Source organism: Ascaphus truei, chromosome 5 (genome assembly GCF_040206685.1).
Source record: "Ascaphus truei isolate aAscTru1 chromosome 5, aAscTru1.hap1, whole genome shotgun sequence".
NCBI lineage: Eukaryota > Metazoa > Chordata > Amphibia > Anura > Ascaphidae > Ascaphus > Ascaphus truei.
Window position 1 is genome coordinate 151699101 of NC_134487.1, and position 23073 is coordinate 151722173.

At 45.1% G+C, this 23073-nt stretch overlaps 1 protein-coding gene across 4 annotated transcripts; it reads left to right on the forward strand.

The window, feature by feature from the left end:
* The first annotated feature begins 5518 nt into the window (after window positions 1–5518).
* On the forward strand, window positions 5519–21367 carry YIPF5 (Yip1 domain family member 5). Of its 4 annotated transcripts, XM_075601043.1 has the most exons (7): window positions 5592–5664; window positions 6539–6630; window positions 6747–6863; window positions 7764–7933; window positions 17586–17731; window positions 18295–18476; window positions 19818–21367. In XM_075601043.1, the coding sequence occupies exons 3-7, from the start codon at window positions 6757–6759 to the stop codon at window positions 19978–19980; spliced, it is 768 nt and encodes a 255-aa protein (XP_075457158.1). In that variant the 5' UTR covers window positions 5592–5664; window positions 6539–6630; window positions 6747–6756; the 3' UTR covers window positions 19981–21367. The 4 variants fall into 4 exon arrangements, with proteins under 4 accessions (XP_075457157.1, XP_075457159.1, XP_075457158.1 ...); XM_075601042.1 differs by lacking the exon at window positions 6539–6630 and having other exon boundaries at window positions 5519–5664; XM_075601044.1 differs by lacking the exon at window positions 6539–6630 and having other exon boundaries at window positions 5519–5664; window positions 6747–6859; window positions 7768–7933.
* Window positions 21368–23073: the final 1706 nt, after the last annotated feature.

Genomic DNA, 23073 nt, shown 5'->3' on the forward strand with positions numbered 1-23073 from the left:
TCCAATGGACAAACGGAGAGAATCAATCAATCCCTGGAGAAGTACCTGAAATGTTTCATATCCAATTTCCAGGATGATTGGGCTCAACTCCTCTCTTGGGCAGAGTATGCCGTCAATTCTGCCAAAAACGAGTCCACCCGGGAGTCGCCCTTCTTTATAAATTATGGGTTCCACCCTCCCTGTCTTCCCATCCCCAACATTCCTTCTGGAGTACCAGCCGTAGATGAACGCATTTCTTCCCTCCAAACCGCATGGTCCAGGATTCAGTCTACCCTTCTCAACTCCTCCTGCAGGTCGAAACTACAGGCCGATCGTCGTCGTCGTTCGGCGCCCAGTTACAAACCAGGGGATTTGGTATGGCTCTCCTCTAAGAATATCCACCTCAAGGTACCATCTCCTAAACTGGCACCCAAGTTCCTGGGTCCTTTCCCTATTTGTGAACAAATCAATCCTGTGGCATTCCGGCTCCAACTACCACCCAGTATGAAGATTCCCAATGTCTTTCATGTGTCCCTCTTAAAACCATTTATCTCCAGTCACTTCTTTCCGGATCAGACTCGTAAACCGGATCCCATTACTGTACAAAATAACAAGGATTACGAGGTTCACTCTCTTTTGGATTCTCTCCTATCCAGGGGTCAGCTCCAGTTCTTGGTGCAGTGGAAGGGCTTTGGCCCTGAAGAGAGATCCTGGGTTCCTTCAAAGACATTCATGCCCCGGCTCTTCTTAAGTCCTTCCGGAAAAAGTTTCCAGAGAAACCGTTCTAGGACCGTCCTGAGGCCGTTCCTGAAGAGGGGGGTACTGTCAGGAATCGGCGTTCTCCACGCTCCTCACACAGAGTACACACAAAACAATCCTGCCTTACTGGCCTCCACGGCTCCCGCCCCTGCCGCCGTCGCGGGATCACTCCTCTCGGCGATTCCTCTGTACAGCGCCGCGCGCGCCCACGCCCTCCTGCACGCACACCTGCACCATCCACTGGCTCGGTTCACGCACGTACACGAGTTACGGAGCACGCTCAGTCTGCACACTCTTCTTCCCGTCCCCCGGACCTCAGGCTCCGCCCCCGCACACTGCACGAGCATACTCAGGTTACCAACAAGACTCACCTGGCCTGTTATGCCTGCACCAATCTGCAGTGTCTCCCTGTAGCTCTTCCTGTCCCGCCTCCGTTCCTAATTGGACCTTCCTGCTTTATCTAGCTCCTCTCTGCTCTCAGTCTTTGCTCGACATAGTCTCTGTATGGAAGTACTTCTGGATTCTCTCAGTGTTTTCACAGGTTCTGACGCGGCTTGTACGACTACCCCCTCTGGCTCTCGATCTCGGCACTCCTTGGACAACGATCACTCTGGTAACCCCTTGAACACGTCTTGGACTATGACCTATCTCCACTTTCCACCCCCTGACCTCGGCAAGGCATTCATCACTCTATCTCTACAACCGGTACCGGCAAGTATTGTCTGGCCTGGCAACGCTTCATACCACACTCCGGACACGCTCCCTTTGCTGCGGGTGCGTGTATTACCACTTCCCCCTTCAGCTCAGGGGACGGGTCTGGTCTGCGGCAGCACCAGCGTAACAGTCACCCAGAGAGAGTGTAGAGTGCAGAGTGTACTGAGTTAGAGCCAGACAGGCTTCCTGCCAAACCACCGCACCACGGATCACATCTATACCCTACACAGCCTGATCAATAAACACGTCCACAACACCAACAAGGGCAAAATCTTTGCTTGCTTTGTGGACTTCAAAAAAGCCTTCGACTCCATCTGGCATCCAGGCCTATTGCTGAAAATACTAGAGAGCGGAATAGGGGGGAGAACATACGACACAATCAAAAGTATGTACTCTGAAAACAAATGCGGTGTGAAAGTAAATAACAAAAGGACAGACTTCTTCCATCAAGGCCGTGGAGTTAGACAGGGCTGCAGCCTGAGTCCCACACTTTTTAACATCTACATCAATGAGCTCGCAGCAGCCCTAGAATCCTCCTCAGCACCTGGGCTCAACTTGGCTGGAACTGAGATTAAGTCTCTACTATACGCAGACAACCTGCTCCTGCTGTCTCCAACAGAACAAGGCCTCCAACAGAAACTGGCAATACTGTGAACCTAGAAAAAACCCAGAATAATGGTATTCCAAAAAAAATCAAAAAAACATCCAACCATATCTCAATTCACACTGGACGACAATGCACTGGAACAGACAACGAGCTACACATACCTTGGTCTAACAATAAGCTCATCAGGGAAATTCAACCTGGCCATAAATACACTGAAGGAGAAGGCCCGCAGAGCATTTTATGCAATAAGGAAACATATGTACCACCTCAAACCACCAATAAGAATCTGGGAGAAAATATTCAACAGCATCATCACACCCATCCTTCTGTATGGCATCGAGGTGTGGGGCCCTGTAACATACCCAGACTCCACAAAATGGGATACCAGCCCAACAGAAATACTGCATCTGGAATTCTGCAAATACCTTCTCCAAGTACACAGGAGTACATCAAACAATGCATGCCGGGCTGAGCTGGGCCGCTTTCCTCTACTGCTCACGGTACAGAAGAGAGCACTGACATTCTGGGCTCACCTAAACAAGAGCCAACCACAGTCTTACTGCTACAGAGCAATGCAAAGCCAGGACCTCCTCACTAAACCCTGTGCCATCAAACAACTTGTCCTCTCACTCCAAGGACAAAACCCCACACAGATTAACAACCTGCCGAAAAAAGAAATTAACTCAAGAGAAAAGAGAAGAGGTCCCAGGACAGAGCCCTGGGGTATCTCCACAGAGTGATCGATAGAGGAGGAGGTGTTTGCAAAAGAGACACTAGAAGTACGATGGGAGAGGTAAGAGGAGATCCAGGAAAGAGCTTTGTTACGAATGCCAAGAGTATTGAGAATGTGAAGGAGAAGAGGGTGGTCCACAGTATCAAATGCTGCAGAGAGATCGAGCAATATGAGAAGAGTGTAATGACCTCTGTCTTTAGCAGCATGGAGGTCATTAGTTATTTTAGTGAGGGCTGTTTCCGTGGAGTGAGCAGTGCGGAAGCCAGATTGTAGAGGGTCTAGGAGAGAATAGAGACTGAAAACTTCTCCTTTCTATGCCATTTTTTAATGGCCGCTTGTGAGTTGGCAATCTCTTTATTAATCAATTTTGTTCAATAAACAGTATTATACTATGTTTTTCCTGTTTTCCCCCTTTTTCTGAGGTCACACTAAGAAGCACACACTACACCCAAGGTGGATCCTGGTGTTTCAATGTAAGTGTGCCTCCCATACATCTCATCCCCAGCACACTACTGTGATTTAACATTTCCTGATTGCGGTCCCTCTGTTTGTTTTATATTGCATGTGTCCTGGAAATCTGAGTGAAACACCGCGCCGGAGGATCCCCCCCCTCTTCTTTTCAGAGGCGGTCAGATGAATGAGCACAAGAACGCAGCATGCGCGTGTGGGAATTTAGCCAGGGTCTAATGTCATGTTGGATGTAGCATTGGGCTTCTCTGTCGTCTGTTGTATACATATGCCATGCTCATTAGCACTCCTTTTTGACACTTATATACATATATTTTGCTGGGGTTCTGCGTTTTGTTAACATATTCTCAGCTGTTTCAGCTATTGGAGGTTAGTGGCTCCTCCTTCCCAGGTTTTAAGCCCGCCCTTCCCCACTTCCCAAGTTAGTAGGTCCTTTCATTCTACTGGATATAGATCCAATGTGGTCTTTCTCCCTCCTAATAGAGGTAAATGAGAATTGTAATCCTAATATAGGTATATTAGTATTTCATCTGGTAGTGTTAGGACTTGTGAACAGGTGTCTGCCTTGTCGTGGCTCGCAAGCTAACAACGCTTTGGTCAAAGGGTTAAACTAAATGACCCTTTTTCAAGAGAATATATAAGTATTTTACTGTGTATTTTTGTCATGTTGGATGTACCATTGGGCTTCTCTGTTGTGTTGTATACATATGCCACACTCAATAGCACTCCTTTTTGACACTTATATACATATACATATTTTGTGGGGGCTCGGGGGTTCCCAGAAAGAGCTTGCTGGGGTTTTGTTTATATATATATATATATATATATATATATATATATATATATATATATATATATGCAAATACAACTGTATGCTCATCTGCATGTCTTAGGCAGGTCTGCAAACCCGCCTTTCCCCATCATCACCCAGCATACAGCACTTCCACTGCAGCAAGGGATTCTGGGAAATGACATGCAAATGAGCACACAGTGTCACTTTTTGCCTCAAAAACCATTTTTAACTTGGTTCCCTATAGGCTTAAGCTTGCTGCCTGGTCACAGCTTTGAGCACAGCCAGGGTTAAGGTGCATACCCAGAAAACCACCCACAGACAGCTGTTTCGACCTTGATGGGTCTCATCACTGTGGGGTTTGGGTATGTATGTGTGTGTGTGTGTGTGTGTGTGTGTGTGTGTGTGTGTGTGTGTGTGTGTGTGTGTGTGTGTGTGTGTGTGTGTGTGTGTGTGTAACACCCTTCCCCCCCCTCCTTTAGGTGAGGTCCTCATGCTACGGGTGTGTCTGAGTGCTGTGCGTGCTCACCTGTTATGTTCAGGAGGCCTGAGTCTCTGCGTTGGTATGAGGATTGGCAAGGGACAGGCTCTCGGTCTCGCTTGTGCAGCACCTCCATCCTATGGGGATCTGCCAGGGGCAGAGAGGAACCCCTTCTCAGTAAGGTAGACAGAGACAAAGAACTTCATACCATTTATTGGCAGGCCAGTTGATTCCGTCTCTCATGAAGAGTACTCTATTTCACACTCTAGTATCCACATTCCCTCTCATCTTGCTTGCTTTGCATCCCAGTATATGGCAGGCATGCTATTAACCCTTTAGCAGTGGAGTTACACTTCATTACCAGATCACACCCTCATATATATGCAAATTAAATTATTTATATTTCTCCCTGATACAATTGTCACATTCACTAAATGCATATCTGTATAAACGATACGGTCTCTCCTTTCCTTTGTCCATCTCCCTAATGGAAGGGTTTACATCTCAGGAAGATTAAATACCACACAGCAGGCTTGGGAAGTATAACAATTCAGTATACAAGTGACTGTATTGTATGTCTTTATTTGTATAGCGCCATTGATGTACATAGCGCTTCACAGTAGTAATACACATGGTAATCAAATAAATATAAATAATATACATAACAGGTCATGGGAAGAAGTGCTTCAGACATAAACGTAACATTTAGGAAGAGGCGTCCCTGCTCCGAGGAGCTTACAATATAATTGGTATATAGGAGGAACGTACAAAGACAGGAGGGGAGGGGGGGATTTTGTATACTGCAAGTAACCTGATCCTGACATTCGTTTCAGAGATGGGCACCATTATTATTATAATTTAATCTTCCCAATTCTGCATCATAATGTATTGTGTGCACAGCACAGCACAGCTGGTGATTGCGCATGCGCATGCGCATTGTCAACCACTCACGCTGCTTGGAAGAGGAGAAGCTTTTGCCAGCAGCATCGGAAGTTACAGGCTGCACTTGGTTCGTTTCGCGCATGCGTTCCACGTGACCCGGAAGCGATCTGCAGTCTTCGTTCTGACACGTAGCAACGGGAGAGTCCTGTGTGAGCTGCGTAGGAGGGAGCCGGGGAAGAGCGGCCTCAGCGGTGAGAGATAGGGGAGTAAGGAAGGAGTCCTCTCTGGCTGCAGAGTACGTAGTTATACTCCGGAGGTGTGACTCGCTACTGTACACCCAGCGAGACTTACCTGCCATAACTACAGCCATGAGAGACTTACCTGCCCTTCTTCCCAAAGTGTTATTCCCCTCTTGTTTTTTGCCTCTATTGTTTCTGTCCTGTTTTTTGCCCCGCTGTTAATCACTGGGATGATCTGAAACACCCCAAGAGTTGGGCAATAAGGAAACAGTTCCCATGGTAGCGCTGCTATGAAATGTATCATGATAGCGATATTTATCGTGATATCTGTTGAATACGAAACTCAGCAAAGGATAATAAACATACTAAAAACATTGCAAGGCCTCAATAACGTAGCACGTTCTGGGGACTGGGGTAAACACAGAGTGAAGCGATCTTTGAGGCAATGGTGGAGTGCTGCTAACCTCGGAAGGAGGGTTATAACTGTGCTATTTAAATTGAGTTGTCTTCTTTAAAGCAGCTGCGTGTTAAACAGTAAATCACCATTTATCTGTAAACATAAATGACTCCCATGGCCTCTAGCAATAATAAAAAAAAAATCAATATTGACTTTATTTTTTAATGTCGATTATTACTGTCTTATCTGTACAGTATATTGCCCAATTCTAGTGTCCTCTGGCGTTTCTTCCTTTCAATCGGAGGTGAACTGGTCCACTCAAATCTCATCTACTGTATTTTCCTCTCTCCCCAAGCCCTATCTCTGGCTATCTGTATCCAGTATTTCCAGCTGGGCTCCATACTATTGTGTGATTTCTGTATCCCATTTAATCTTGACCCACAACATTTGTTGCGTTTCCATGGAAAATGAACATTTTGGATATCCCAGGCTGAACTACAATCCCATAAAAACACAGAGGCAGACCAGAAGTTCCTGGGCATTCTGCTTCTCTAATAGCCTTGCCCTTTATCATCCTAACTGTGAGTCAATGCAAACATTGACACTTAAGTGTTTTTCTTGAGTCTGTATTGCCATTGTAAGATGTAACCAGCTTCAAAGCAAGCTGTCTCTCTGACTTTTCCCATCTAATTTGTAGAGCTGCTGTCATGTCAAACTTTGAAAACTTCAATACAGATTTCTACCAAACCAGCTATAGCATTGACGACCAGTCGCAGGCCTACGATTACAATGGAAGCGGAGGACCATATAGCAAGTAACTTCCACAACTTTACCCCACCCCCCCTGTTTTATAGCCAATGCGATATTTGTAACCAATCTAAATGGATTGTGTTATATTTACTAAGACATGCTTTTCCATAAGACACCTTCCACAAGCCCTTTTAAATCAATGGGCCATCTTTACTAAACGTTGTTACTCTGTAAGACACCTTACAGCTCATTCACAGTAAATCTAGCCCTGTTATAAGCCATTCTGTAAAGGTGTCTTATGACTTAGTGAATATGGGCCTATATGCACTGCAAAACACCCACAACCCTATGGCCTTTTTCACATAATGTAAATGTTGTGCTTCTATTTAGCTTTTGTATTTACATGGTCTTGGTTGTCGTCTGAAAGACAAGTTACAGCTGTATATATAAGTCTATTTATGTAACATAAACAGTGTATGCAGTGCATTACACAATTACAATTTAAAGAAAAGATGGTACAAACAAGGAGCATAACAGTGGCAAGTAAAGTACAGCATAGGGTGAAGAGAGACCACTTTTTGGTTTTATACAAACTTTTCCCTATTATTCACTGAGCCCAATGGTGCTAAAGTAGCCAGAATGTATACCCAGCACTTTGATAGATCTACACAAAGTGCCTAACACACTCCAAAAAGCATTTAACATCGGCTTTAAAAGGGTGCAGTAGTTTGTGACACTTGATGTCTACCCCTAGTACTTTTCGTACTTTTGCATCAGCCATTTCCTTCAATAAATTCATAGAAAAGGACAAGTTACTATTGTTCTGTTTCACATGCTCTATTATTGGTTATGCATGATAAGATCTTTGCATTGCTTTAGCATCAGTGTGCTAATATTTGTATCTGATGCTCTGTTTACGTTCTCTGCAGTATACACTGACCTAACTGGTTTGTTTTTTGAACAGTCAGAATGCTTATGAGTGTGGCCAACAGGGCAGTTTCATTCCACCGGAGATGATGAACCAACAGCAGCCATATATAGGTCAAATCTACCAACCAACACACGCATACACTCCTACATCAACAGAATCGGTCTACGGAAGTACCTTTGATGATGAACCACCTTTACTGGAAGGTACATTTAAACCTTGAAAGACTTAAGCTGCTTATCTGAGGTTATTGCTGTTGTAGTGAAGTCCCTATTGGAATAGATTATTTCAGTGTGATATAGATAGATTGTGGGTAAAGTAATTGTGTTTATCAGAATTTTGCCCACACTAGGATTCAGCATAGGAAACAGAATTGGATTCACAAAGGAAAATACATTTGTGTCAATTTAGAATAAATCTTTGGTAACCCTACAATTAGATCAAACAGGCTTTTGCTTTAATAGTGGCAGTGTTAGGCATGTTTCAGTTAGCAGTGACAATAATTAAATACTTTTTTCCCGTATATACTATTGCACTGGCAATGTGCATAGCATTTTGCAGGTTTGTCCCTGATCGTATAATTGAATTGTGGTGCCTCAGGCACAAGGAGGTAAAGGGACTTGTCAAAGGTCACAAGGAGCAGACACTGAGATTTGAACCAGCTTTATCACTCTAAAGGTGATATTACGACTAAGCTACAGTACTCCCTCAGCCAAATGTATTATGTCTTTTAATGTAAATGTAATGGGTCTTAAAGGTTTATTATGATGGAAATATCCTGGTATTATTATTTGTGTTATAGATCTATATATATCTCTATAACAAAAAGCAGAGCCAGCACTCCAAGCAACAAATGTAAAGTCAAGGTGCATGCGCCATAAAAATCAATATAGAAACCCTGTCTTCACATAAGAGAAGGCACAAAAGCAGCAACACTCAGATAAGCAAAAAGACATGTATTAGCAGTGACAAAACAGCACACTAAACCCAACGTTTCAGTCCTGGCAGGACCTTCCTCAGGTGCCCGGACCGAAACGGTGGGTTTATAGTGTGCTGTTTTGTCACTGCTAATACATGTCTTTTTGCTATATCTGAGTGTTGCTGCTTTTGTGCCTTCTCTTATGGGAAGACAGGGTTTCTATATATCTCTCTCTATCTATATATCTATATCTCAAATGGAAATATTACTGTATGCTCATTTTCATGTCTTAGGTCTGCAACCCAGCCTTTCACCATTATCACCCAGCACACAGCACTTCCACTACAGCAAGGGATTCTGAAGCTTAAGCCTATAGGGAACCATGTTAAAAATGGTTTTGAAGCAAAAGGTGGCACTGTGTGCTCATTTGCATGTCATTTCCCAGAATCCCTTGTGGAAGTGCTGTGTGCTGGGTGATAATGGTGAAAGGCGGAGTTGCAGACCTGCAAAACATAAACAGACCTCTCTGGTGCTGAGGAATAGAGGAGCACGATGGAGCTAAGATGGTAAATGCTTGGATCGTAGGAATGACGTACCTTAGGAAAAGGAGACAAAAATAACATACACTCTACTATAATGCATTACCTGGGATAAATTCTGATATGAAGGTAAATAAAGGCAAAGGATTTAATAGTATTGAAAAGCGTAAAAAATTGTAAACAGTATACATGTGAGCACACACACTGTGTTCACAATGATGATGACATTGAGTGATTAAATGACCGATGTCACACCCTCCTCCGCGGTGGGTAAAAATTGGAAACCTACTCACATCAAGTGGCTAGGTCTCAAGCCTCAATGTGGACAATCTCACAACGCAGATTGGACTTCTAATGTCTTTGGATGGTGTTCTCTGTCATCGTGTCAGCTTCAAGGCGCCAACTTCTCAGAATCGGCTACCACTCCGCTGCTCCGGATGACGTCACACGCTGTACTACCACTACGGTGTCCCTGCTGTGCCACAATCCAACGCATTTCCAGACTCAAAATCACTGGTCTCTTCGTCGGGGATAATCATCAAGGCGATCTTACAAGGTTATTTATAACCTGCTGAGTCCAAGATCATTCATAAAATTGAATAATGAATCTCAATTATGCAATTAACGGCTCACTGCATGAACTTAACCGTTATTCAACATACATAAAATACAATATAACATAAAATGCAATGTATGCAATATGAGTACCAAAAACATATGGACATGACATTATAATAAATGACATAACACTAAATATACATTAAAATAATGAGAAAATTATAGCATAATTTACTAATTAATGGATAAAAAAAATCACATACTAAATATGAATATAATACTTGGTGATACTAACTATGTGAACCTAAAAGTGATATTGACTAAATATAATCTAAATATAATTATAATTATGAAGATGCATGCTAACTATGTGAACCTATAAGAGGTTGAAAATTACGATATCTAATGTGAAAATTACAAGTGCTGTAATGAATGAACTCAATAAACCATATATCTTAATATATAAAATCGAAAAGGTTGGTACTAGCTGCGGTGAATCTGATTGGTCCTCAGCCTCTGGCCAATCAGATTGGTGGCTCTGACGTCACCCAACTGCCACTCTCTTCCCCCTCGGCGAGACACACACACACGTGTCCTCTCCCCCCCCCTCCCCCCATCACACTCGCCCTCACGTGCGCCGCCCTGCACCGGCTCCTGGAGGAGGGGAAGCGCGGCCCTCCTGGCCAGCCGCCAACGCTCACTTCACGCCCTCGCGCTCACTTCCCTCCCTCCCCCGGCGGGGGGACAGGCAGTGGGCAGGCAGCCTCCGGAAGGACCCCCTTCCACCTGCAGCTGCCTCGCGGCTAAGATGGCTCCCAACCGAGGTGAGCGTGACAACATCACCCCCCCCCCCCCCACCCGCAGTGAGCCGCCGCACGCTGCGGGACATGCCCTTCCCTCTGGTCCCTTTCCCCACGGCGCTCCCTTGCTTGCCCGCGTGGGGAGGGAGATGGGCGCGCGGGGGGGGGGGGGTGCGGTGGTGGTGCGCAGTCACGGCTGGCGGGAGGCGGGGAGCCGCCTTTTCGGATCGCCGGACGTTCCACTCTCCCTAACCCCCCCCCCCTCCTGTCCACTGTGTGTGTGACACTGTGTGTGTGTGTGTGTGACACTGTGTGTGTGTGTGTGTGACACTGTGTGTGTGTGTGTGACACTGTGTGTGTGTGTGTGTGTGTGACACTGTGTGTGTGTGTGACACTGTGTGTGTGTGTGTATATGTGACAGTGTGTGTGTGTGTGACTGTGTGTGTGTGATACTGTAGGATGGGGACCGGAGCTGCACATGAGGGAGGAGCCGGACATTTTAAGCCCGGCCAACGCCGGGTGCCTGTCCTGTCCACTGCCCCCCCCCTCCTGACCTGTCCACTGCCCCCCCCCTCCTGTCCACTGCTACCCCCCTCCTGTCCACTGCTACCCCCCTCCTGTCCACTGCTACCCCCCTCCTGTCCACTGCTACCCCCCTCCTGTCCACTGCTACCCCCCTCCTGTCCACTGCCCCCCCCTCCTGTCCACTGCCCCCCCATCCTGTCCACTGGCCGCCCCCCCCCTCCTGTCCACTGGCCGTCCCCCCCCTCCTGTCTACTGGCTGTCCCCCCCCCCTCCTGTTCACTGGCCGCCGTCCCCCCCCTCCTGTCCACTTGCCGTCCCGCCCTCCTTTCCACTGGCCGTCCCCACCCCCCCCTCCTGTCCACTGGCCGTCCCCCCCCCCCCTCCTGTCCACTGGCCGTCCCCCCCCCCCCTGTCCACTGGCCGTCCCCCCCCTCCTGTCCACTGGCCGTGTCCCCCCCTCCTGTCCACTGGCCGTGTCCCCCCTTCCTGTCCACTGGCCGTGTCCCCCCCTCCTGTCCACTGGCCGTGTCCCCCCCTCCTGTCCACTGGCCGTGTCCCCCCCTCCTGTCCACTGGCCGCGTCCCCCCCCTCCTGTCCACTGGCCGCGTCCCCCCCCTCCTGTCCACTGGCCGCGTCCCCCCCCTCCTGTCCACTGGCCGCCCCACCCTCCTCCTGTCCACTGGCCTCCCCCCCCCCTCCTGTCCACCGGCCCTCCCCCCCCTCCTGTCCACTGGCCTCCCCCCCCCCCCCCCTCCTGTCCACTTGCCGCCCCCCCTCCTGTCCACTGGACGTCCCCCCCCCTCCTGTCCACTGGCCGTCCCCCCCCTCCTGTCCACTGGCCGCATTGTCTTGAGGATTTGCTTGTGTAATACGAGCTTGAGACAAAAGGTGGCACGGAGTACTCATTTGCATGTCATTTCCCAGAATCCCTTGCTGCAGTGGAAGCGCTGTCTGCTGGACGATAATGGGGAAAGACAGGGTTGCAGACCTGTCTAAGACATGCAAATGAACATACAGTAATATTTACAGTTGATATATATATATATATATATATATATATATATATATATATATATATATAGTGGTTTATTGAGTTCATTCATTACAGCACTTGTTATTTTCACATTAGATATCGTAATTTTCAACCTCTTATAGGTTCACATAGCATTCATCTTCATAATTATAATTATATTTGGTCAATATCACTTTTAGGTTCACATAGTATCACCAAGTATTATACTGTATTCATATTTAGTATGTGATTTTTATATGCACTAATTAGTAAATTATGTTATATTCTCATTATTTTAATGTATATTTAGTGTTATGTCGTTTATTATGTCATGTCCATATGTTTTTGGCACTCATATATTGCATAATTGCATTTAATGTTATTTTGTATTTTATGTATGTTGAATAACGGTTAAGTTAATGCAGTGAGCCGTTAATTGCATAATTGAGATTCACGATTCAATTTTATGAATGATCTGGGACTCAGCAGGGTATAAATAACCTTGTAAGATCGCCTTGATGATTATCCCCGACGAAGAGACCCGTGATTTTAAGTCTAGAAACGCGTTGGATTGTGGCACAGCAGGGACACCGTAGTGGTAGTACAGCGTGTGACATCATCCGGAGCAGCGGAGTGGTAGCCGATTCGGAGTAATTGGCGCCTTGAAGCTGCCACTGTGACAGAACACCATCCACAGACGGGAGAAGTCCAATCTGCGTTGTGAGATTGTCCACATTGAGGCTTGAGACCTAGCTACTTGATGTGAGTAGGTTTCCAATTTTTACCCACCGCGGAGGAGGGTGTGACATCGGTCATTTAGATAATCACTCAATGTCATCGTCATTGTGAACACAGTGTGTGTGCTCACATGTATATTGTTTACAATTTTTTACTCTTTTTAATACTATTAAATCCCTTGCCTTTATTTACCTTGCATATCAGAATTTATCCCAGGTCATGCATTATAGTAGTGTGTGTTATTTTTGTCTCCTTTTCCTGAGGTACGTCATTCCTAAGATCCAAGCATTTACCATCTTGGCTCCATCGTGCTCCTCTATTCCTCAGCGCCAGAGAGGTCTGTTTATGTTTTGCATTTCATACTGGACATTAGACACCCAGTGGACTTTTTAGGCTGCTATTTGGACAATATCACAGGACCCTACTATTGGACTTCATGCACTATTGTTGTATTATTTATTTAACATTCTTAGTTTAATATTTGGTGGTAGTAGTGCTTTTTGTACACTAATTTTTCTGTTGGGGGTTGCAGACCTGTCTAAGACATGCAAATGAGCATACAGTAATATTTCCATTTGCTATATGCTTCGCAGTGGAGGGTTTTTGTCACTTTTTTTTTTTACCCACCATGTCTGTCTGTCTGTCTGAATTGAGCGACAAATATAAGCGATTAAACCTTAAGTAAATATTAATTATTTTCTATAATTTATATGCTGCGATATTAAACATGAGTTAACATATGTGGCATACCACAACACAGTTGTTACAAGTTAAAAATGAATATAATAGAAATAAACAATGAATTGAGAAATATATTTACAAAGCAGTGCTAAGCTATATGGCACCTTATGGACTATTCAAGTGACATGGACCACTTGGTAAATATGGCAGTGTGCCCTGGAGTCATTAAAGTGTGTTCTGCTGTATCACGCCTGAATTGGCGATATCTGCAATTGACTTTTATGGCAGATAATGCTGATTTAGTGCAACGCTCATTGATGACTCATGGGTTGTGTGTCTTACGTCTGCTATTTGTCTATCAAGAAAATTCATCAGAATAGTTAGTGTATCCTTCCAATAAGGAAGGGGTTACATGTGATAGTTTTCTGGGGCTGGTGCCCGTTTTTTCTTTTCTTTTTTTTAAATTAGAATATGCCATATAAAGTAAGTGTTGGACATCCAAATTCATTAGTAAATGGCAATCATACCAGCGTAGTCTGTTACAATAGAGGAGACACCCACTGTAATCTTAAACAAGTGAAACGTATTTCATAACAAACTTACCAGAGGGATCTCCGGCAGCAAAGTGGTTAAATCTCAGTGTTTACATCACCTAGAGAGTGACTCTAAATTTTGATGCTTTTGCATGTCTAAAATGCCATTGTCCTTTAATCTGCTTCATAATTGCTCTATTACGGTTCATACCCATAGTCAGTGGTCGACAAATCACCCAAAAATCTACTCGCCGAACAAAAAATCTACTCGCCCCCAGTCCCGCTTTTTAAAAAAAATAAATGAATAAATTCCTAGTAAGAACAACATTCGTTTTTGACATTAGTTTATTTATTGTATTACATTATACTACAATTAGTCCTTGTTACGTGTGTGTTCCTGAACCCCATAACTAGTTCCTGGACGCCCAGTGTCACAATATCTAAAGTAGTAATCCCGCCTGGGATCTTGCCTGATCTGCAGTCCCTCAATGTCCAGGTACTCTCATTCCCGCAATGTTATACATTGGAGGGGAGGTGTTCCTTACCTGTCTTCTGGTTTAGGGGGGATTCCGATGTCTCCCGTGTGAAGCTCGAGAGTTAGATCTGGAAGAAAGCAGTATAGGTTATTTCGGTGTAGGTATAGGGCAGTTAAGATATATAGGGTAAATAAGAGATCCAGAGTGTGAGAGACAGAGAGACAGAGAGAGAGACACGCGCGCGCACACACACAGAGAGAGAGAGAGATACGCGCGCACACACACACACACACACACACACAGAGAGAGAGACGCACACACACAGAGAGACACAGACACACACACACAGAGAGACAGACACACACACACAGATAGAGAGAGAGACACACACAGAGAAAGAGACACACACACACACACACACACACACACACACAGAGAAAGAGAGAGAGAGACACACACACACACAGAGACACACACACACACAGAGAGAGAGACACACACACACAGAGAGAGAGACACACACAGAGAGAGAGACACACACACACACAGAGAGAGACACACACACACACAGAGAGAGACACACACACACACAGAGAGAGAGACACACACAGAGAGAGAGAGACACACACACACACAGAGAAAGAGACACACACACACACAGAGAAAGAGAGAGACACACACAGAGACGGTGAGGGCGGCAGGGACTGGGTGAGGGCGGCAGGGACTGGGTGAGGGCGGCAGGGACTGGGTGAGGGCGGCAGGGACTGGGTGAGGGCGGCAGGGACTGGGTGAGGGCGGCAGGGACTGGGTGAGGGCGGCAGGGACTGGGTGAGGGCGGCAGGGACTGGGTGAGGGCGGCAGGGACTGGGTGAGGGCGGCAGGGACTGGGTGAGGGCGGCAGGGACTGGGTGAGGGCGGCAGGGACTGGGTGAGGGCGGCAGGGACTGGGTGAGGGCGGCAGGGACTGGGTGAGGGCGGCAGGGACTGGGTGAGGGCGGCAGGGACTGGGTGAGGGCGGCAGGGACTGGGTGAGGGCGGCGGGGACTGGGGGAGGGCGGCGGGGACTGGGGGAGGGCGGCGGGGACTGGGCGAGGGCGACGGGGACTGGGGGAGGGCGACGGGGACTGGGGGAGGGCGGCAGGGACTGGGGGAGGGCGGCAGGGACTGGGGGAGGGCGGCAGGGACTGGGCGAGGGCGGCAGGGACTGGGCGAGGGCGGCAGGGACTGGGCGAGGGCGGCAGGGACTGGGGGAGGGCGGCAGGGACTGGGGGGAGGGCGGCAGGGACTGGGCGAGGGAGGCAGGGACTGGGCGAGGGCGGCAGGGACTGGGCGAGGGCGGCAGGGACTGGGCGAGGGCGGCAGGGACTGGGCGAGGGCGGCAGGGACTGGGCGAGGGCGGCAGGGACTGGGCGAGGGCGGCAGGGACTGGGCGAGGGCGGCAGGGACTGGGCGGCAGGGACTGGGCGGCAGGGACTGGGCGGCAGGGACTGGGCGAGGGCGGCAGGGACTGGGCGAGGGCGACAGGGACTGGGCGACAGGGACTGGGCGACAGGGACTGGGCGAGGGCGACAGGGACTGGACGAGGGCGACAGGGACTGGGCGAGGGCGACAGGGACTGGGCGACAGGGACTGGGCGAGGGCGACAGGGACTGGACGAGGGCGACAGGGACTGGGCGAGGGCGACAGGGACTGGGCGACAGGGACTGGGCGAGGGGCGACGGACTGGGCGGCAGGGACTGGGCGAGGGCGGCAGGGACTGGGCGAGGGCGGCAGGGGCCAGGGCGACGGGGCCAGGGCGACGGGGCCAGGGCGACGGGGCCAGGGCGACGGGGCCAGGGCGACGGCGACGGGGCCAGGGCGACGGGGCCAGGGCGACGGGGCCAGGGCGACGGGGCCTGGGTGAGGGCGACGGGGACAGGGCCAGGGCGACTGGGCCAGGGCGACTGGGCCAGGGCGACTGGGCCAGGGCGAGGGCGACAGGGCCTGGGCGAGGGCGACACACTCTCTCACAGACACACACACACACACAGGACGCCGCAGCACCGCATCACCGCAGCACAAAAGCGGACACCGCCTCAGCACACACCCCCGCCCCCCCGAAGCGGACGCTGCCGCAGCACACACCACCCCAGCTCCCCAGGCGGACGCCGCAACCCCTCCAGAGGCGGACACCGCTGCCGCAGCAGCCTACCTCCCGCCCCGGGCAACAAGCAGGGACGCCCCTCAGCCTACCTCCCGCCCCGGGCAGCATGTGGGGACCCCCAGCCTACCTCCCGCCCCAGGCAGCAAGCGGGGATCGGGGGTGGGGAGGGGGGTTAGATCGGGTGGCAGGGGGGAGGAGATCGGGGGACGGGGCTAACCCAGAGCTTCCAGCCGGCCCTCTTCCTCGCGTCAACCAATCAGGGAGGGGGATTATTATTATTTTTTAAATGGCGCGAGCAAGGGAATTCATAAAGCCGCAGCTCGGCTCGCCAGCAGCCTAAATCCACTCGCCACGGGTGTGTGGTTATGCCTGTTTGTCGAACACTGCCCATAGTTATTTAGTATTATCCATTTTTGCATCATTTTTATAACCAGTGAGTCAAACCACCAGCATCCCTCACAATATATTGATGTTGTTTCCATTCAGTTCGGTTGTACATATTTTGGAAACATTTGAACTATAATTCAATTAAAAAAAGATGCTTCTCTATATTTGGCCAGAATTGTACTCCCACCTGAGATGACGCACTTTCTTCATATGAAGAGTTCTGGTTACATCATCTATGTAAAAGTTTTCACACCCTATAATGAAGCTACATTTTTCTAGGATCAACTCGGCTACTAGATCTTTGAACTATGTCTATGGCTGGGATACATCAACCTGCAATGAGGGTTATCAGACCCTCACTGGCAGTAACTGGTGCATCGTTGTGTGGTACCCCACATTTCGGCTTAGTCAATCCAGGCCTATGTCGGCATGTTATACACAGAAATGTGTAAACACTGTTGTATAACTACTTTAAATTATTAATTTTCATAGTGCTTAGATAATTATATCTTACTTGTGTTCTGTTTCTTCCTTTTAAAAATCATAGAACTTGGAATCAACTTTGACCACATTTGGCAGAAGACACTGACCGTGCTGCACCCATTAAAAGCAGCAGATGGCAGCATTATGAACGAGACAGATTTGGCAGGACCAATGGTGTTTTGTCTTGCTTTTGGAGCCACATTATTGCTGGTATGTAGATATTTGCTGAATTGAATTTCTCTTTCCTCCCAGTCTTCAAGGGTAATTAGTTGCTATCAATGCTTAGTTACCACTATATCATAAAAAAAAAAAAAAATAGCCCACAAAGTTCTAATTATGACACCTCAAAGGATGCTTCTGATACTTAACTTTTTGTGCTTTGTTCATATATAGCAAGTTAAACTTACAGCAACAGAACTGATATTGCTAAAATGGGTGTACATATGATGGAGAGCAGTTATTTTAAACATGACCCATTGTAAATGTTTTGTTTCTCCATGCAAGAGCAATTCTTTCACTGCATCGTTAAGGAGAGATTGGGATATAGGGAATTTTGCTATATATTTTTTTTTTTTACCTACAGCAAGTTAGTGCACAATTTAGAAGGCGCTTAATCTATTTGCTTTCCAGTTTTTTTAAATGAACCTGAAGTGGGAATTACTGCTTGTAACCCAATGGTTTTATTGCATTGATTGTTTTATAACCAACTGCTATTGAACAGTTTTAGGCTGTTTCTTTTCTTTGTTTCTGTAAACTTGTATTTTTCATCGCAGGCAGGCAAGATTCAGTTCGGCTACGTTTATGGAATCAGCGCAATTGGATGTTTGGGGATATTTTGTCTTCTAAATTTGATGAGCATGACAGGTGTTTCATTCGGCTGTGTTTCCAGTGTCCTCGGCTACTGTCTTCTCCCCATGATTATCATGTCTGGCTTTGCTATCGTTTTCTCTTTGCAGTAAGTAGCACATCTATGCTCACTTATTTAATCCCCACAAATAGACTTAAAAAAAAAAATATATTTGTATTGTAACTTTTTTTAAATATATTTTTATTGCTCTAATTTATGGAATATTAACACTTTATTACCTGGATACCTTTTTTAAACTTCAGTTTAGAACAGTTTAGTCATTTTAACTAAATGACAATAACCCCATGGTGTAAAGCTAAAATCACTTTGTCCCTTGCTGCCCCCCCACCCCCCCACCCCTTACGATGTCAGCATTTAATAATGCAGGTTGCTAGTAACACATAAGTATTGTATTGTATGTCTTTATTTATATAGCGCCATAAATGTACATAGCGCTTCACAGTAGTAATACATATCATATAAATAACAAATAATATAAATAACAGGTCATGGGAATAAGTGCTTCAGACATGAAAGTAACATTAAGGAAGAGGAGTCCCTGCTCCGAGGAGCTTACAATCTAATTGGTAGGTAGGGAGAACGTACAGAGACAGTAGGAGGGAATTCTAGTAAGTGCGTCTGCAGGGGGCAAAGCTTTATGTATCATGTGTCCAGGATTATCAAGTGCTATTCATATGCTTCTTTAAGCAGATGTGTCTTAAGGTGGATAGAGAGGGTGCTAGTCGGGTATTGAGGGGAAGGGCATTCCAGAGGTGTGGGGTAGAAAGTGAGAAAGGTTTAAGGCGGGAGAGAGCTTTAGATACAAAGGGGGTAGAAAGAAGACATCCTTGAGAAGAACGTCGGGATGGTGCATAGCGAGAAATTAGGGCTGAGATATAAGGATGGGCAGAAGAATGTAAAGCTTTAAAATTGAGGAGGAGAATTAAGTAACTTCCAGATATATATAGACTTATCATTCAGAGACATACGAGACCATCTTCAACAAAACTAGGTGTGTATATGGGAAAACTGCACTTATGTAGCTGGAAAAAGCTTAATTAGCTTAAAAGTGGAGTGCATAATGGCATCATCCAAAATCAGTTGAGCCACACAATACGAAGCTGGGCAACATTCCCAAAATTCCTATTCTTAAGTGTACTGGAAACCCTATTATACATTTAACTTGACTTTAAAAAAAGCTTTCATTAAATATTGTTGGAGAATGTGCTCTCGTTGCTTAATTCTATTCTTTTGACCACAATGAAGACTTTAGCATGTTTATTTTTCAGTCAGCTGTCATTTGTGTAGAGGACTTTATTTTGTTTGTCTTAAATTACATAACATTGCACTTTTGTATGTGGTAAACTCAGTAACATTTTAAGGTTTTATGAATTGAATACTTCAATTTTACTTTGTTTCCCCCACCTCAATTTTTTTTTTTTTTTGTAGGGGAATTGCAGGTATCCTTCTCACAGCCGTAATAATCGGCTGGTGTAGCTTCTCTGCCTCAAAGATCTTCATTTCTGCTTTGGCCATGGATGGACAGCAGCTCCTAGTCGCGTATCCTTGTGCTTTACTGTATGGAGTGTTTGCCCTTATCTCTGTGTTTTGAACTGAATACCGCAATTGGACTTTAATGGGCCAAATACAACATCGATCTGATCTACCAGAATGGACCAGCGAGCTGTCGCTATCATGCACAATCTTGTGTATCTGGGGGAGCAATGGAATAAATGTGTACATCTTATGTTCAGTTTTATATAGAACTTTTAAATACTGAAGTGACTCAAAATGTCTTCAGCTTTAATGCTCATGTTTAGAAAGTTAAAAAAAAAAGTAATTTTTTTTTCATGGTGTTAACCGACAAAGCATGCTTTGGTGATATTTCACTGATGATAGAGGCACAGTATGGAAATTGAATTACGGTAATAAAGAAGATATTGAGTTTCATATGCTGTACATTTTATAATAGGTATAAGGTAAACGTAATGTGACTGTTAGATGAGAAACTAGTTGGCCTATCAGATTGTATTCAGACTGCAGGGTGACAAACGGTTTTTTGAAAAATGTTGCTGGTATCATTACTGTGTTTCTTCAATGTTTTTAGCAAGGCAGTTTATACCGTAGAGATCTATATTTCCCACGATTAGTGATCTATGTCTTCAGCCAAGTTAATTTAATAAAGTGCCAGTTATTGTAGGCACTTATGAAATCTTATAGGGCTAATAATTGCAGCCTCCTGCAATTAAAGGGCGCTAATCATAAAATGACTCCTGTTTTGGTGTGTTTTTGTATCAAAGTATCAGAGCCACATTAACTAAACGGCTGAAATACATGGTGTTAAAAATGTGTTTGACTGGATAGCCTGATATAGTGGATAATGTTACTGTGTCTATTCAGTGTGCTTTGAAGCTGATTTTTCAGTGGAGAACAGCTGCTTTTTTCAATATTAACTGATTTTGCAAAGGAATGAAATACATGGGTTTTATCAGGCTGTTTTATCAGTTGGTGTTTTCACAATTGCAGAAAACAAGCTTGTTACAAATCACTTACTTATCAAGTAGATAATCCACTTAAAAAAATAAATAAAATTAGGTATTTTGGGTCTTACGAACTAAAACACACTTGTGAGTAGTTAAAGTCGTTGCCAAGAAATCGGCGGTGCCTTACTGTGCTTCCACTCACATTTCTAAACAAAACAATTTTCACAGGTGCTGTGCAAATATTTGGCTGAAGAATTTGAAATAGCAGTTCGTGTTAGGGGGTCCATATTTTTTGTTTTCTTCACGGAAATGTATATTCTGCCGTGAGTTGAACAACCCTGGTATAACAGTACAGTTGCATTACTGCGAATGTGCTGTGTAATAAAAAAAGATCAAAGTCTAAGGTCCTAGATATGCCCGTCCTTTGCCTGCGATAATTACAATTTTGGGAAATGCATAGATGTTTTGCATTAACGTAATTATGCCCAAACAATAAAAAAATATTTTTTTTCTTCATCTATGTACAGCTTTAGAATTAGCTATTTATTGTCTCTAATTATACATTTGACCGGTGCACCCAATATTATATAGCATATTCTTTGAAGTAAAAAGAACAAGTACAGCAATGCCAGGATTTATTTATTTTTTAAACTGAAGTATAGTATAATTTGTGAGGTGCATTGTGTTTGTATTGTAAGACTTTGCTAGAGTGTAAAGAAGTATGAAAAACACCCAGTCCCTGCAGCTTGTTGGTGATTACTTTAGGCTAAAATTATTTTGCTGGTGCTGGGAAAATTGGGGAACAACTTTTATATTTGACATATTGTAACACAGAACGAGTTAATGCATCACATATGGATGTCTTCTATGATTTCTAGCATACTGTATATATCAGAGAACTACTACTTTGCTCTTAGTATTAACTTTCATTTGCATAAGCAATTCTACATAAACGTTCAAATGACAGAACATTTTGTAATGGTAATCTTCAACTATAATAGTCTACTGGAGGCATACTGAGTTTATATTCTTTAATACAATGTATCTTTTAAAGCTGCAGTTCAGTCAATATCCTGCATGTGTGTTTTTAATAAATCAGTTCTGTAGTAAGAAAAAATACTTTTAGCATTTTCTGTTTTAAAAACAACAACTTTGAAAGACCAATTTTCTTGTATTCTATTTTAACAAGCATGCTTGTTCCTATAGCAACGATTTACATTCCCCATATTTAAAGATGTCGCCAAACTTTGCCGATCAATAGACAGAACGAATTGACTGGCATCTAGGTAATTAGAGATTGCCCACATGAAACTATTGAAGTAAAAAAATAAATTTAAAAAAAAGACTGAACTGCAGCTTTAAATGCTTAGACGTTAAACCGGTAAGTTAACGTTAATGGCACAGCAATATGTTACAGGTCCTTCTAGCAGAAAAGTGAAATAAAACTTTGTATGCATTTCACTGAACTGTACTTTTTCAAGAAGTGGGGATATTTACCCCCCCATGGGAATATTTCCTTATCTCTGCTGAAAGAGATTAATTTATTTTAGTGTTTATATTGGCCCATGGATCACAGGAGAGTTACGAGCTGCAGGAGTTACTATCACAAGGGTTTATAAGGGGATCTGGTGAAAGAGTCTGAACTGCAATATTTTAATTCATAAGTAGCAGGGACTTACATTTAGTTTGAGTTCTGATCTGTGACAGATTTGTTGATGTACATAACGCACAACACTGAAATTCCTTTAAAATTGTACAATTGATACATTTCTGAAGATGTACAATATAACACAGATTTGAGTGAAATACACAGTTTGCTATGTTGGTTTACTATACTATTTAAGTTCTGATTTATTAAATTTGTAGTGCTTATTCTTGTTGCTCAATTAAAGCATACTTTGGAGCTCTTCACTTAACTAGAACACACTGAAAATAAAATTGCAAAGAGCCTGAGAATATTTTTCAGAGCTGGATCAGCACCCATTACTGTCCACCATGTCATAAAAATCACTTCCAGATCAAACTGAATTCTAATATTATTTATTCCAAAGACCGTGGAAACCCTAGTACCTGCAAACACTCTGAGTTAACCACATGGGAAAAGAATGCACATAATAATGGAAAACCTTCAGCATAAACCTATACAAAAACATGTACATTCTGGTTTCAAAGAAAATCTGGACATTTACGGCAGCTGTACTGAACTTCACAGAGAGTGCTTA